At 38.2% G+C, this 15,246-nt stretch overlaps 3 protein-coding genes across 4 annotated transcripts; all 3 read left to right on the forward strand.

Annotated features, from left to right (window-relative positions):
* Nucleotides 1-1,095: 1,095 nt before the first annotated feature.
* LOC122062839 (mitochondrial phosphate carrier protein 1, mitochondrial-like) lies at nt 1,096-6,516 on the forward strand. Of its 2 annotated transcripts, none has more exons than XM_042626488.1 (6): nt 1,096-1,688; nt 3,273-3,622; nt 3,724-3,767; nt 4,776-4,990; nt 5,128-5,199; nt 6,139-6,516. In XM_042626488.1, the coding sequence occupies exons 1-5, from the start codon at nt 1,551-1,553 to the stop codon at nt 5,173-5,175; spliced, it is 795 nt and encodes a 264-aa protein (XP_042482422.1). In that variant the 5' UTR covers nt 1,096-1,550; the 3' UTR covers nt 5,176-5,199; nt 6,139-6,516. The 2 variants fall into 2 exon arrangements, with proteins under 2 accessions (XP_042482422.1, XP_042482421.1); XM_042626487.1 differs by having other exon boundaries at nt 1,100-1,688; nt 5,075-5,199; nt 6,139-6,513.
* Nucleotides 6,517-9,062: 2,546 nt separating this feature from the next.
* LOC122062835 (pentatricopeptide repeat-containing protein At2g13600-like) lies at nt 9,063-12,470 on the forward strand. Its single transcript, XM_042626481.1, has one exon. The coding sequence runs from the start codon at nt 9,448-9,450 to the stop codon at nt 12,190-12,192; it is 2,745 nt and encodes a 914-aa protein (XP_042482415.1). The 5' UTR covers nt 9,063-9,447; the 3' UTR covers nt 12,193-12,470.
* Nucleotides 12,471-14,064: 1,594 nt separating this feature from the next.
* Nucleotides 14,065-15,190, forward strand: LOC122062853 (mitochondrial phosphate carrier protein 1, mitochondrial-like). The gene is made up of 2 exons (XM_042626506.1): nt 14,065-14,468; nt 14,668-15,190. The coding sequence occupies exons 1-2, from the start codon at nt 14,119-14,121 to the stop codon at nt 14,711-14,713; spliced, it is 396 nt and encodes a 131-aa protein (XP_042482440.1). The 5' UTR covers nt 14,065-14,118; the 3' UTR covers nt 14,714-15,190.
* Nucleotides 15,191-15,246: the final 56 nt, after the last annotated feature.

Genomic DNA, 15,246 nt, shown 5'->3' on the forward strand with positions numbered 1-15,246 from the left:
TTGATGTCAGCCATATTTCTCTCTAACTAAAGTGGAAATCAAGGTTGGAAACAAGGATTTTACATTTATGGGACAACTACAGACCTTGAATTCTTAGTACGATACCCTCAATTTAGTGTTTATGCATAATACATGTTATCAATAGCTTTTTTTAACAAATTCTTTATGCAAAAGTGTTTAAAAAAATGTTTCCTATCCATTTATGTGTGTATCTTTAGCGTATCTTAGTGTATCTCCGATACGATACGATACCCTCCGATACGTATCTTAATTTTGGTTGACCGATACGACAATCGATACCGATACTTTAATCCTTGCATGTTACACTTACTTCTACATGATGCTTGTGTGCCCTCCACCCAAGCTTAGGTCGGGCTAAGCCTAAGCCTAGGCCTAGGCTCACCCATGCATGGGCCCGACTTATTGGACCTAGGAGGAGCAGGCCACCCATTATCGCAACTATCATATCAGATGGCCGCAATGCTACTTACAGACCTTTAATATTCACAGCATCAATAGGACGCTGTGGGATCAAATCTTATCATACGAATGTGTAAGTGGGAGGTCATTGGTCCTACTAGCATCGAGTAGGTAGACTAGCCATTAGCTAATGGGACTCAGTAGGATAGTGGAGTGGAGGAAAAAAAAATTGCTTTTGGTAGTCATCTGAAAAAACGTCTTTCCGTTATATGGGAACAAAAAAAAAAAAAAAATAAAGTGTTTAGTATCAACTTGGTGTTTTACGGTTTTTTTTTTAACAAAAAGGGGGGAAAAAAACATGAAGAATGCAAAATGATGGGAAGATAAAAAATTGTTCTATCATTTCAATTTCGTTATAAATACAAGAAAAGTGAACAACTAGATAATCGTTCTTGAAATAGTTTTACCAAACACTATTTTTCTTGTTTTAAAACGGCACTTTAACACATAAACTGAAAATTTTATTTTTGACACGAAACATCGTTTTTAGAACTGAATGGCTACCAAACGCAGCCTAATGTTTCTAAAATTTTGAATCGGTAATCGAATCTCCCAATTTCCTATCAAATGGAACGGGATCGGTATGAATTTGACTGGATCGATCAGTGCCGATTTCAAACGTGGAACGAGGAAAAGGCTGAGGGTTAGGGTTTCAGGCTTTCAGCCCATTTCAGGGTATCATTCGGCGCAGTCTGGTGCATGCCGCATGGAGCTTTTCCATCCTTTCCTTTACTTCACGAAAGACTCATTTCCAAACCCTCTCCGTTGTCGACATTGCATTTGCGCTGTAGGCGACGACGAATCTCAAAGCTCCAGCGAGCGAAGTGTGGGTCATGGAATCGATCTTGATCAAATTTCAAGCTTACGAAAGCGTCTTTTTGAATTCCTCCTTCGTAAACAGTCCCAAGAACCCTGGAGGATGCTTTGGAGTCTTCGAAGGTCTTTAGTTGGAGGACAGTCTCCGTTTCCTCACGCTTGAGTGGTGTCAATTAGGCAGGAACAGGAATCAGGTAACAGAGGCGTTTCTAGTACAGAGGAATTGAAAGTACAAACAACAAAAGGCAGCCAAGATGAGAGCGGTTGATGGAAGATTCTGTGAGCAATTTTCACCTGCTTATTACGGGGTTTGCACTATGGGAGGAATGCTCGGTGCTGGGATGACCCATCTCGCTATTACTCCTCTGGACGTCTTGAAAGTGAATATGCAGGTAATTATGAACTCTGTGATTTTCTATACATCTATTTGTGGAGTAGAAATATATTTTTTGTTTATCATTCATTGAGAACAGTTTGATCTCGAAGATCCTGACGTTTAGCCATCATACTCGACATTTTGTTGATATCCCAACTAGAATATGATCCTTAAAGCAAACCCTCTAGCGGTTTCTTTTGAATCTGCCAAAACCCATATTTCTTTAACAATGTAGAAGATTCCAAATGCCTTTTTTCAGTCCTGTTACCAAGTTAATCAAGTTCTAAAATATACTTCCATTAGTCACTTTCCTGAAAGTTGTCTGTCTAATTAGGCATTAAAGAGGAAGAAAACAATAATGGAATCAACTACCATCTTGTGTTTCTCGGAATCAGTTGATCTAGTGTATGGATAGCTTTTGAGCTGCTGCTATTCTTGATCGTTTAATAGAGTTTGAGCAGAGTAGAGAGTTTAATTTGTCCTTGGGTTACTCATCATAATCTAAAATATTGGTTGGTTTGAGGTGAGATTAATGTTATGAACAAAACAGAAACCCAAAAGAATTCAAATGATCATGTACTATCTGAAGGGTCTTCTTTTCAACTTTTATATATCCATTGTTGTTCTTTTAAAACACTCTGTTCTACTGGTGCATTTTTCAAAACCTGCAATCACAGGGGTTCTATGCCATGCTGACACTGACATGGTAGATCCATAATCAATTCGTTGGACGACCCTCTGGATGAGCCTAGTGTGCTCTCTTGTTCTTTGTCAGCTCCCTACTGCACCATATATTGCATCTGTCACCTACTAATGATGAGCATTCTAATTTTCTTCTGTTCTTGTTTTTTGGATGGGTGGAAGGTGAGCTGACTCTCCTTTTGCTATTGTTCAGAGGTTTATTGAACTGAAACTTGCTACAGTGAAAGAGTGTGAATGGCTACCATGGCAAAACATAGTCGATTAATGGATGCCATCCTCAGCTGCCATTTGTAAAACTTGTCTGCAAATAGGATCCAAGGCTTATATTTCATGTGTGTGTGCGTCGTGCGTTGTGCGTGCGTGTTTTTCAATTGTACTTCTGGCCTCCTTTATTCAATTCTAATCATATCCTTTTCTCTTCCTGGGGAAAAAAAGAGTTCGTTATTATCTCTATTTTTTCCTCTGTTTTTGTTTGTTTCAACGCAAAATGGATGGAAGTAGAGGAGAAGATTGTAAGTTTTTTTTCCCATTATCGTCAAAAATTGTAAATAAGAGATGTAAAGTTTTAGTGAGGCCCACTATTTTATTCAAAGACTGTAAAATTAAGTGGCACTTCTGGGCATTTTGTGTCAAAATAAACGTAGACCACAAGAAAAATTTCTACATGTATTGCAATTCTTTTCGACAGTCTTATGCAGGGAAACTTGTTGGCATCATACAATTTGTCTATTTTATTCATGTTGTAATCAATTTTGATATTGCTTTAATCTATTTTATCTCCTTTTCAGATTGGTTGATCACTTTAAGTTATTGCTTCTGTATGGCATCTTAGTTTTCAGCTTCATTCTCTAGTACAGAAAACTTTATATTGTACTGATAAAAACGAAATAAAAATTAGGTGAACCCCATCAAGTATAATAGCATTTATTCTGGGTTGAATATCCTCTTGAGGGAAGGAGGCCCTTCTGCCCTTTGGAGAGGTTGGACTGGGAAGTTTCTTGGATATGGTGTTCAAGGTGGCTGCAAATTTGGTCTATATGAATATTTCAAGAATCTTTACTCTGATGTGTTGGTAGATCAGAACAGGAGCCTGATCTACTTCATCAGCAGTGCATCTGCTCAGGTGTTTGCTGATGTTGCTCTCTGCCCTTTTGAAGCCATCAAAGTTCGTGTTCAAACACAACCTAATTTTGCTAAGGGCTTGGGTGATGGATTTCCAAAGGTTTATGCAATTGAAGGCCTATCTGGGTAAAAAATCCAAAAACATGTCTTTACCTTTCTCTTATATTAATGTTAATTCCTAGGTGTTTAAAGGGTTAACTCGATTTTTTTTTTTTTTTTGATTTCAGCTTTTACAAGGGCCTTGGTCCGCTTTGGGGTCGGAATCTTCCATGTAATTGCCCTATACCCGTTCTGTGCATTCTTCTTCTGTTTGTCCCAATATGAAATAGGAGTTGGATGTATTATAATTCATCATATGCTCTGCTTAAACATGTCAATGCTAATGTGCTAAATTCATGTCAATTGGAAAACATAATTGTCGGACTTGTTGCATATAAGTAGCAAGTTGGTCTATCCTAGGAGTATATATTCTCAATAAATCTTGATCTACATGGTCAACCCATCTCTGTGTTTGGTCATGGTCTATGATACCAATTTGTTGCCCTAATTGTCTTGGGGATATAAGTAGCAAGTTGGTCTATCCTAGGAGTACATAGCCTCAATAAATCTTGATCTACATGGTCAACCCATCTCTATGTTTGGTCATGGTCTATGATCCCGATTTGTTGCCCTAATTGTCTTGGGGATATACATTTATGTCAACCATTGTCTGTTCATAGTAATGCAATGTATCAATTTTTTTTCTATCAGTTAGAAAAAGTAACATGCTTTTTACATCAGTTGGAAAACTAACAGCTTCCTTCTGTGCTCATAGCCCAATTGAATAAGGAATTGGGCTACATCCCCCGTGGCCTCAGTCTCTCTTCCTTTTTGAACACCTACTAGGCAACCTAACTGTTTTCCAGTTGTGGAACTAATAAATATTTCGAGTTAATCTCATTTCAAAATCAGTTTAAGGAATGGCTTGGTGTTTTCTACTTAAGGTTACCTAACTAGAGCCTCTGCTGGTCTTAATTGCATGGGCAATTTGTTCATTGTGCGAAAGATCTATATCTATCTGCCTATGTGCTGGGGTTGCTTGTAGATGCACACTACATAGTATCCAGTCTGTTTCCTGCACAAGATTCTGCCTCTACTTAGTAGCTATTTGTTCGACTGGATTCCAGTTTTATACATCTTGATCTTTGCATGTTGTATTATTCTATATATTTGAGTAGCAGCTTTTATTAATATTATTTATTGATATCACTTTTTTAATATTGTAACATGTCAAGGACAGTTTCTATGATCATGTTTTCGACGTTTGAGCATTCAGTGGACTTTTTATATCGTAAAATCATTCGAAGAAGGAAAGAAAACTGCTCAAAAGCTCAACAGCTGGGGGTGACATGTTTAGCTGGCTATACAGCTGGAGCTGTTGGTACCTTTATTTCTAATCCTGCGGACAATATTGTTGCATCTCTTTATCACAAAAAAGCTGATAGTGTGGTGCAGGTAATTGCTTTTTGGTCAACCTGTTCTTTGTCCACTTTAACATTTTGAAAACTGAGGGTTTATTTGGAGTTTCATTATCCTTAGGCTGTGAAGAATATTGGGCTTGTCAATTTGTTTACAAGAAGTCTACCTATCAGGATCACATTTGTGGGACCAGTTGTAACCTTGCAATGGTTATTCTATGACACCGTTAAAGTATTAACTGGAATGTAAGTTCATCTCTCTTTCTTGTTTTAGTGAAACATCTCATAGACTCATCCATTGTTAAAAAAAAAAAAAAAAAAAACCACTATAGTCTGTTTATTTCTTTTTCTTTCCTTTTCCCCTTCTGTGGTTATAGCATGGTAAGGCGATACTTGAAACTGGGCAACATATGTTATTGCCTTGGGATATTAGATGATCTGTTACAAATACAATAACCTCGTTTTGTTTCTATTAATTGTATCGTGTAGATGGATTATTAGGTTGCTCTGTGCTTCTTTTTATTATTTGGGCCATGAATATAATACTCAGCAAAATAGCATTTTTGTTTTTTCTGGGGTTCTTTTACTGCATGGACCATACTCAGATAAAATATTTTACAAATATTGGTGGTTGATAACGAGTTTGCTTTTACCTCATTGATAAAGTAGCAGTTTTCTACAGAGTCAGGGGTTTTGGAAATGGATTATGGATTGGGAACTTTCATTTAAATGGACGGAGAACAATTAAGTGTATAAGGTACAGTAAACTTGCCCAGTAACTGAACTGTTTTGGTGGCTGGATCATCAGCCCACCTTGGTTGACCCAGAATGAACTCACCTAGGAATGTTACCTGGAAAAGGTCTCAGACACTTCTTTTACTTGTTTAGTGACTAAATTAGGGGTAGATGGGTTGACCAAGGTCAGGCTGGAATGGGTCTTTAAACGTATAAATAAGGACTGGGGGTGTCACAATCCAGCTTGTGGGTTTCTTTATAGTAATTGTCTTCATACTTAAATCCAATTTTCAGTGGCGATCTATTGGAATATATTGTTACAGAATTTCACCTGTCTTATGTGAAAAAAGTTTTAAGTTCTTAAGTTATTCATTCAAAATAGGATCTTTATCTCAAGATTTCCTCCCCAATGAAGTGACATAGATTGTATTGTTCTTTTATTTCTTTCAGGCCGACAAGTGGAGATCTTAAAAGTCACTTAGAAGAAGTGAACTAAAAAGCTTAAGCTGTAAATGAGCAATCATAGTTCAACCATGTTAAACCCTTTTCTACTTCAGTTTAGTTGTCACAATAAGGCTTGCCAATGACAATGCAAATTGCGTTGAAATCATTGGCGGTTGATACTACTTCAGCAGTGGCACTATTTTTCGACTCCAATCAATTTTCCTTGGTGCAGTTCATTGTGGTGACAAACTTAACTCTCACTCCTGTTTGAGCAGTCAGTACCCACTTCTTCCTCATAGTTCAGAAATATGTTGAATTAGTATGTTTTATAGGATTCTCTCACCCCAACCCCCAACCCCCACCCCCCTCCCCCCTCCCCCCTCTCCCCTCTCACCAATTGTAAGGATTCTGACTTTTAACATTTACTGTATATATATGGATTTGCTATTGTTTGTAGCTATTTTCTGCAGTTGTCATGCTATAAGCTGAGATATCAATCTGTATTTATATCATGATAAAGTTGCCCTCGTAAATGTGATAGATCTGCTAATAAGTTGGCCTGTTTCAGGCATCTCAAACTTCTCCATTTCTACTGCGAAAGAATGGTGACCCAAATGGGAAACATAAGGTGTATGCTTTCATGCAAATATCAATCCTTAATCCTACTATGTTTCCAGTATCAATCTGTATAAAAAATTTTTAATAGCTTGAGACAGTGTCTCTCATAATGTTGAGATTAATTGTGCAAAAAAATCTCTCTACTCTAGAGGTCCAATGAAATGTTGCTGTGTCACATTTTTGAAGGATCCCGACTTATTGCTAAAAGATTAAAAAAAAAAGAAGAAATGAATGCTCCTTAGTCGTGCAGGCCTTGTGCTAGCGTGTAACTAATGAGATTGCACATGGGCATTAGTAGGGGTGGGTTTTGGGGGTTTAACAGTGGTGAGGGTGTTATTTTGTCATCCTCTGTCTCTAGGCAAAGGGGCTCTGCGATTAGGAAGCCTTTTTTTCCCTCAAAAAAATCAAAAAAGTTCCTCTTCATCTTGGGTGAAAAGAATCCTACTGTTAGGATGTCATAATTGTGAATCAAAATACTTTACCAAGAAAAAAAATTAAGAGGCAATAAAAAAATTTCTTTTGAAAACTCAGAATTTGCAAGGCCATGAGATCTACAAGTTAGCAGTGTGTATGTCATCGACACAAACCAATGGGAATACTGGAGGGGGCACCCTACAATTTGTATTTAGGAGGTCCCATCTGTCAGGTAGGAAGGAGAGTGAAGGCCTTCCAGTTGGATTTTACCCTACAATTTTTTTTTGTTATAATTCTGTTGAAACATTTAAGAGAATATAATTCTTGCAATTTTTTTTAATGAAATTATAATTGTTGCAATCATTATTCGAGGAAGTGGAATCGGTAATGAAATTGGACTCTGCCAAATCAGAATCGGTATGAAATGGCCGAAATTAGAAAACTTGAAAAAAAAGAAAAAAATGGAAAAAAAATAAAAAATAAAAGAGAGAAATCTAAGGTGCTCTCAGCCTTTAGATCTATTGCTACACATTCTTATGAATGATTTAATTATTAGAAGCATGGTCGCAATCACTAGGAATCATTGCGAGGTCCTGCCTTGGACTCAGGGTTCTAAGAATTGAATTGTGTCAGCTGATTATCTCAATTCTCTATGATCCAGTTAGGCTGATCTTGCATGGAATATGTAAGATTTCAAAACTGATTCTAATAAATTTTAACCCAATTTGGATAAATTTGCAGGACACAAATCATGATCCTGATTTTGGGTTCTTTGGAATTTTTTTTAGTTGAAGGTTTTTTAGAGAGATTGGATCCATAGCACATATTATTACTTGATCGTATATATGAGGATATATGAGGATCCAACATTTATCCCACTTTATATCATTACAGCAGTGAAGAAGGATAATTTACATATATACGACCAGTTGACCGTATTAACAGTGGATCCACTATTAGGCTTAGGCTCCGTTTGGTATCGTTTCTGTTCTAGAAACGTCGTTTCTGAACAAAAATGCCGTTTCGTGTAAAAAATGAAAATTTCAGTTTCTGTGTCAAAATGCAGTTTTTAAACGAAAAAATGGTGTTTCAAAATTTCAGATTTTTATCAAAAAAATTTTTTTTTATAAAATGGAACGAAACTAGGAAAACGGAACTCCAAAGTGGAGTTCCGTCCAATCTCGTTTTTTCAGTTTTTTTTTTTCACTTTTTGTTCTAAAAAAACAGAAACGGACCATAAGTGCACCAAACAGAAGATTCCATTTTTTCGGACCATAAGTGCATCAAACAGAAGATTCTATTTTTTTGTTCTAATAGAACGAGAAAACTCTAAAAACGATTTTTTAGAACGATACCAAACGGAGCCTTAGTGATAAAAAGAACTGATAACAGAATCACATTTCACTAATAAACATGGCTACCAAAATTGAAACCCCTCACAATCAGTGGCTCTCACATATTCAGAAAAAATAAAAAATCTATAACCCAAAAGCAAGAGGGGAAAAAAAAAAAACAAGCGTCGTCCCATGGCCATGGACTTACATTACGGTATCGACAAAGCAAACACATTCATGAAAGAGAGAGTACAAGAAGACAAGTGAGTGCCTCGAACCCAGAACCCAGTTCAAGAATCCATCCCTTCTCCCTCCCTAGTGCGCTATAATCAAGCTTTTACAGTCTTGGTGGCGGAATGGTGAACAGAAGCTCCAGATCAGGTGGGTTGAAGTATCCATTACTGGGTGGATCTTTGTTTTTCTTCCCATAATAAACAGCTTTCTTCTTTGGTGGCGGCGGACATTTCAATGTCTCCGGGATTCGATACTCTCCACGTTTTGGCGTCTCCCAACCTTCTTCTATCTTCTCCCGTCCCTCTTTCATCTCCATCTCTCTCTATCTCTTTCCAAAAACTAGTACAAAAGTAGAAGAATGACAATGGCGTATCGTAGTTTCAGTACTTAGTAGGGGAAAATAGTACAAAGGTGAAGCTAAGCTCTACTAGAACGGAAGGGAGCCTGGGAAGGGCTTATTTATATAAATCTTGGAAAGGGAATGGACTAGGATTCATGATTTTGATTTGAACGCAGAGAAGGGGAAAAGTGGGGGGAAACTGAAAAAATGTGGGGATCGTGGCTTATTCACCAAGCTTTTTAGTTGACCCACGATCGTGGGCGGCTCAGTTCGTGACGTCGTGACATCATGTGGTCACTGGTCGACCCAAGGAACCACGTTAGTAAGTAGTAATTTACACTTTCCCTATCTCTCTCTCTTCTGCTCCTACCTTGAATGATCCTCAGACTCTCATGGCCGCGCTCGAAACCCGTCTGCCCTTCTACTCATGTACTCCTCCTCCGTTACTTATCCTCCGAAGTGGGTCTCGCAAGAAAGTTAATGGATTCTCTATACTTGGACTCTTCTGGGGACAAATCCTACATGGGTTTCTCCCAGAAATTCTCCGAAGCAATGAAAGCCTGCGGAGATCTCCAATTGATACCCGATGCTCGGAAGCTTCATGGTCACCTGATGTCCACTGGATTTGGGTCTTCAATTTTCCTTCAGAACCATCTATTGAATATGTATTCAAAATGTGGCTTAATCGAGGATGCAAGACGGGTTTTTAGTGAAATTGAGAGTCCCAACGTTTTCAGTTGGAATACGATGATTAATGGTTTAACGGATTGGGGGCGGTTGACTGAGGCAATGCATTTGTTTGAGGAAATGCCTGAAAGAGATTCTGTTTCTTGGAACTCAATGATGTCAGGTTATTTGCAAAACCTGCAATATGAAGAAACTTTAAAGGTCTTTGTATCCATGATTCGAGATTCTAATTGTGGACCGGATCCATTCTCTTTCTCCTGTGTGATGAAGGCTTGCGGTAGTATTCGGTTCCTTCAGTTTGGTTCACAAGTGCATGGTCTTGCAATGAAATTTGATTTTGTGAGAGACCCATTTGTTGAAACTTCGGTTCTTGATATGTATATTAAATGTGGATCCATGAACTCAGCCAATCAAGTGTTTCACCAGGTACCAAATCCAAGTCTTTTTTGCTGGAATAGTATGCTGTTTGGCTATTCAAAATCTTCCGGCATGAAAAAAGCAATGCAATTGTTCCATCAGATGCCTGAGCGAGACGATGTATCCTGGAACACAATGATTTCAATCTTGTCGCAACATGGATTTGGGATCCAAGCTCTTTCTATGTTCTTAGAAATGTGGAACGAAGGTTTTAGACCCAATTCTATGACTTACGCTAGTGTTCTTAGTGCTTGTACGAGCATTCTTGACCTGGGATGGGGTACACATCTTCATGCCCATATTATTAGATACGAACCTGCAGTTGATGTTTACATGGGTAGTGGTCTGATTGATATGTATGCAAAATGTGGATGCTTGAAAGAGGCAAAACGGGTGTTTGATAACTTACTTGAACATAATGAAGTCTCATGGACTTCTTTAATTGGAGGCTATGCACAATCAGGCTATGTAGAAGAAGCATTGATGTTGTTTAACCAAATGAGAGAGGTTCCAGTTGCCACAGACAGGTTTACACTTGCCACTGTTCTAGGCATGTGTTCAAGTAGAAAAGATATATCTGTTGGGATGCAACTTCATACCCATACAGTCAAGATTGGACTGGACGACTCTGTTCCCGTTGCAAATGCTCTACTTACAATGTATGCTAAGTGTGGAGATGTTCAAAATGCGAACCGTGTATTTCATTTCATGCCTGCAAGAGACGTAATATCGTGGACAGCAATGATAAGTGCGTTGTCCCAGCTAGGTGATGTTGACAGAGCCCGAGCATATTTTAACAAGATACCTGAACGGAATGTAATAACTTGGAACTCAATGTTGGCCACATATTTACAATACGGGTTTCAGGAAGAGTGTCTGAAATTGTACACTCTGATGCTAAGAGAAGGAGTTAATCCAGATTGGATTACTTTTGCAATTGTTTTTGGTGCCTGTGCTGATGCTGCAGTACTCAGACTTGGTAACCAAATTATTGCTCAAACTACAAAGTTTGGACTCAATTCTGATGTGCCAGTTGCCAATAGTCTTGTTACAATGTATTCAAGATGTGGCCGCATCAACGAAGCACGGGAAGTTTTTGATTCAATAATCAATAAGGATTTGGTTTCGTGGAATGCCATGATGACAGGTTATGCTCAGAATGGTCAAGGGAAGAAACTGATTGAGATTTTTGAGGAAATGTTGAAGGTGGACCTGGCACCTGATCATATAAGCTACATTGCCATTCTATCGGGTTGTAGCCATTCAGGACTAATATCAGAAGGCCAGTACTATTTTGATTCCATGACCAAAGATCATAGACTCTGTCCAAGGTCTGAGCATTTCGTGTGCATGGTTGACCTTCTTGGTCGAGCTGGGTTGCTAGAACAGGCCAAGAACTTGATTGACAATATGCCCATCAAACCAGGTGCCACCATCTGGGGAGCTCTTCTCGGGGCTTGCCGTATCCATGGCAACACAGAACTTGCTGAATGTGCTGTCAAGAACTTGCTTGAGTTGGATCCAGAAGATTCTGGAAGTTATGTCCTTCTGGCCAAGATATATGCAGATGTGGGCAGGTTGGATGGTGTTGCGGAAGTAAGAAAATTGATGAGGGAGAAGGGAATCCGGAAGAACCCTGGTTGCAGCTGGATTGAAGTTGATAACAGGGTACACGTGTTTACAGTTGATGACACAAATCACCCACAAATGAATGATGTCCTTAGGATGTTGGAAGAGTTAATTAAGAAGATAGAAGAAACAGGAAAATATGTGAACAGAATTAGTACGAGTAGATCTCAAGGCTACCATAGCGAGAAACTTGCAGTAGCTTTTGGGTTGATCAGCTTGCCTCCTTGGATGCCAATCCATGTTATGAAGAATCTTCGGATCTGCACAGATTGTCACATAGTGATAAAGTTGATATCTCTTGTCACTACTAGGGAATTGATTGTGCGGGATGCCATCCGTTTTCATCATTTCAAAGAAGGATGTTGCTCTTGCGGAGATTACTGGTAATCTATGTTAATGTAGAATATCTTCTCATCTATCAGATTTCAACCCCCCCTCCCTCTCCTCTCTGGCCCTCAAACTTGTGCAGTACTATGTTGTTTGATACAAGGAGCTCCTTTGATATAACATAAAGGAGAAAAGCAAAACAAAGCAAACCTTCCTGATGTTGGACTCTTACGTATTTTTATGGCAGCCATTTTGTTTGAATTTATGTATAAATCCTCCAGAAAAGATTCTTTGGCAAAGATCTGAGACTGCTAAACAAGGTTTTCTCACTTTATTTCTCATCTCTGCTTTGTGTAGGTGTTAGAGAAAAGGCAAAAAGAAATCCATGCATGTTCATGCCAATTTAATTACTAATTAGAAAGTTAATGATGACATATCAATAGGAAACAAACATTAATCACAAATAGGAAGATAACAATAATGAAATCACACTACCACCTTGTGTTTTCTCAGAAACAGTTGATCCAATGCATGGATAGCTTTTGAGATGTTCATTGCTGATCGTTTATTAGAGTTTGAACAGAGTCAAGTTTAAATTGTCCTTGGGTTACTCATCATGATCTAAAATATTGGTTGGTTTGAGGAGAGATTAATGTTATGAACAAAACAGAAACCGAAAAGAATTCAAATGATCATGTAATATCTGAGGGGTCTTCTTTTCAACTTTTTATATACATTATTGTTCTTTTAAAACACACTGTTCTACCGGGGCATACTTCAAAACCTGCACTCAGAGGGTTCTATGTAATGCTGACACTGACATGGTAAATCCATAATCAATTTGTTGGAGGATCCTCTGGATGAGCCTGGTGTGCTCCCTTGTTCTGTATCAGCTCCCTACTGCACCATATATTGCATCTGTCACCAACTAATGATGAGTATTCTAATTTTCTGCTGATCTTGTTTTTTGGATGGGCGGAAGATGAGTTGACTCTCCTTTTGCTGTTGTTCAGAGGTTTATTGAACTGAAACTTGCTACACCGAAAGAGGGTGAATGGTTACCATGGCAAAACATGAATGCCACCCTCGGCTGCCACTTGGAAAAAACTTGTGTGCAAATAGGATCCAAGGCTTATATTATGTTCGCTTTTATTTTGTTTTGTTTTATTATTATTATTACTTTTTTTTTTAAATGTACTTATGGCATCCTTTATTCAATACAAAATGGGTGGAAGTAGAGTAAAGATTGTAATTTTTTCTCCATTATCCGAAGAGCATTATGGTTTAAATAAGTGATGAAAGTTTTTAGTGAGGCCCACTGTTATTAAGTACCTACTTCTGGGCATTTTCTATCAAAACAAGCGTAGACCATAAAAAAAACTCATATATTGCAATTCTTTTCGACACTTTTGTGTAGGAAAAACTTGTTAGCATCATACTATTTGTCAATTTTATTTGTGTTAGAATTAATCTTGATATTACTTATATCTTTTTATTTCCTTTACAGATTGGTGGATCTCTTTTAGTAATTACTTCTGTAGGGCATCTCAATTTTCAGCTTCTTTCTCTAGTACAGAAAATTCTATGGTACTGATTAAAAAAATAAAATAAAATTCGGTGAACCCCATCAAGTATAACAGCATTTATTCTGGTTTAAATATCCTCTTGAGAGTAGGAGGCCCTTCTGTCCTTTGGAGATGTTGGACTGGGAAGTCTCTTGGATATGGTGTTCAAAGCGGATGCAGATTTAGTCCAGAATAATATTTCAAGGAGCTTTGTTTTTTTGGATGAGTAAATAATTTATTAACAAACGGAGAAGAATATACAAGGGAGAAAAAAAAGGGTGGGGGGGCAGCAACCGACAGTTCAAGAATGCTGGATGGGGTGGGGGAGACGGGTGTGGATGCTCTGGACTTTAGAGGTAACATCAAAATAATAGCTTTCCAAATATGGTCCGGGGACTTAGATTTGGGGGTCCATCAACGAATGTTGCGTTCCATCCAGAGATGGTTGATTGTAGCGCAGAAAACCAGTTTACCCACAGTGTCACAGATCGAAGGGCTAGAGAATGTCATATCAATCCAGATGCATTCTCTATCAAAAGGAAGGATGGGTCTGGTGTTGGGCCAGTATTTCAAGGAGCTTTACTCTGATGTGTTTCCTGACCAGAACAGGAGCTTGATCTACTTCATCAGCAGTGCGTCTTCTCAGGTGTTTGCTGATGAGGCTCTCTGCCCTTTTGAAGCCATCAAATTCCATGTTCAAACACAACTTAATTTTGCAAAGGGCTTGGGTGATGGATTTCCAAAATTTTATGCAACTGAAGGCCTCTCTGGGTAAACTTCCAAAAACATTTGTCTTTACCATTCCCTTATAGTTCTGTTAATTCCTAGGTGTTTAAAGGGTAACTCTACTTTATCTGATTTCAGCTTTTACAAATTAAGTTTCTTATTTATCCAAAAGAGGACCTTTAACTCAAAATATCCTCCACAATGAAATGACTTACAGATTGAATTTTTCTTATATTTCTTTCAGGCCAGCAAGTGGTGATCTTAAAAGTCAGTTCAAAGAAGTGAACTAAAAGCTTAAGCTGTAAATGGCAATCATAGGTCGACCATGTTAACCTTTGTTACGTCAGGTTACTTGTCACTATTAGGCTTTCCAATGAAATGGCAAATTAAGTTGATCAAGTCATTGACAGTTGATACTACTACAGCAGTGGCACTTTTTCTCTTCTGCCATAATTTTTTCTTGGAACAGTTCATTGTGGTGACACAATGTAACTCTTTAACTCCTGTTTGTGCAGTGTCCAGTTCTTCCTCATAGCGCTGAAATATGGTGAGTTCGTATGTATATATAATCTGGGATTCTGATTTTGATCAACTGACATTCAGCATGATGGAGCTCCAAGCTTCTTCACTTGTCCATGGTTCATGTGGCAAAACCTGTTTACTACTATTCAGGTTGGAAGGCCATCCTCCATATTGGCCATATAACCAATACTCCAGGGGAACTAAACTGATGAATTACTGAAATGCATTTGTACCGTGCCACTAATTGCTTTTTTTTTTTGGATTCTCGCTTCCTATTTAGAATCATAACCATTCATGATAC

This window comes from Macadamia integrifolia, unplaced genomic scaffold (assembly GCF_013358625.1).
Source record: "Macadamia integrifolia cultivar HAES 741 unplaced genomic scaffold, SCU_Mint_v3 scaffold1129, whole genome shotgun sequence".
Classification (NCBI taxonomy): Eukaryota; Viridiplantae; Streptophyta; class Magnoliopsida; order Proteales; family Proteaceae; genus Macadamia; species Macadamia integrifolia.

Excerpts from the sequence above, each read along its gene's own strand:
- LOC122062853 (XM_042626506.1), top strand. The coding sequence starts at position 14,119 with ATGTTGCGTTCCATCCAGAGATGGTTGATTGTAGCGCAGAAAACCAGT. Across the intron at positions 14,469-14,667 it reads GCAACTGAAGGCCTCTCTGG|GCCAGCAAGTGGTGATCTTA; the intron begins GTAAACTTCCAA and ends TATTTCTTTCAG.
- LOC122062839 (XM_042626487.1), top strand. The coding sequence starts at position 1,551 with ATGAGAGCGGTTGATGGAAGATTCTGTGAGCAATTTTCACCTGCTTAT. Across the intron at positions 1,689-3,272 it reads TCTTGAAAGTGAATATGCAG|GTGAACCCCATCAAGTATAA; the intron begins GTAATTATGAAC and ends AATAAAAATTAG. Across the intron at positions 3,768-4,775 it reads TTGGGGTCGGAATCTTCCAT|TTTCTATGATCATGTTTTCG; the intron begins GTAATTGCCCTA and ends TGTCAAGGACAG.
- LOC122062835 (XM_042626481.1), top strand. The coding sequence starts at position 9,448 with ATGATCCTCAGACTCTCATGGCCGCGCTCGAAACCCGTCTGCCCTTCT.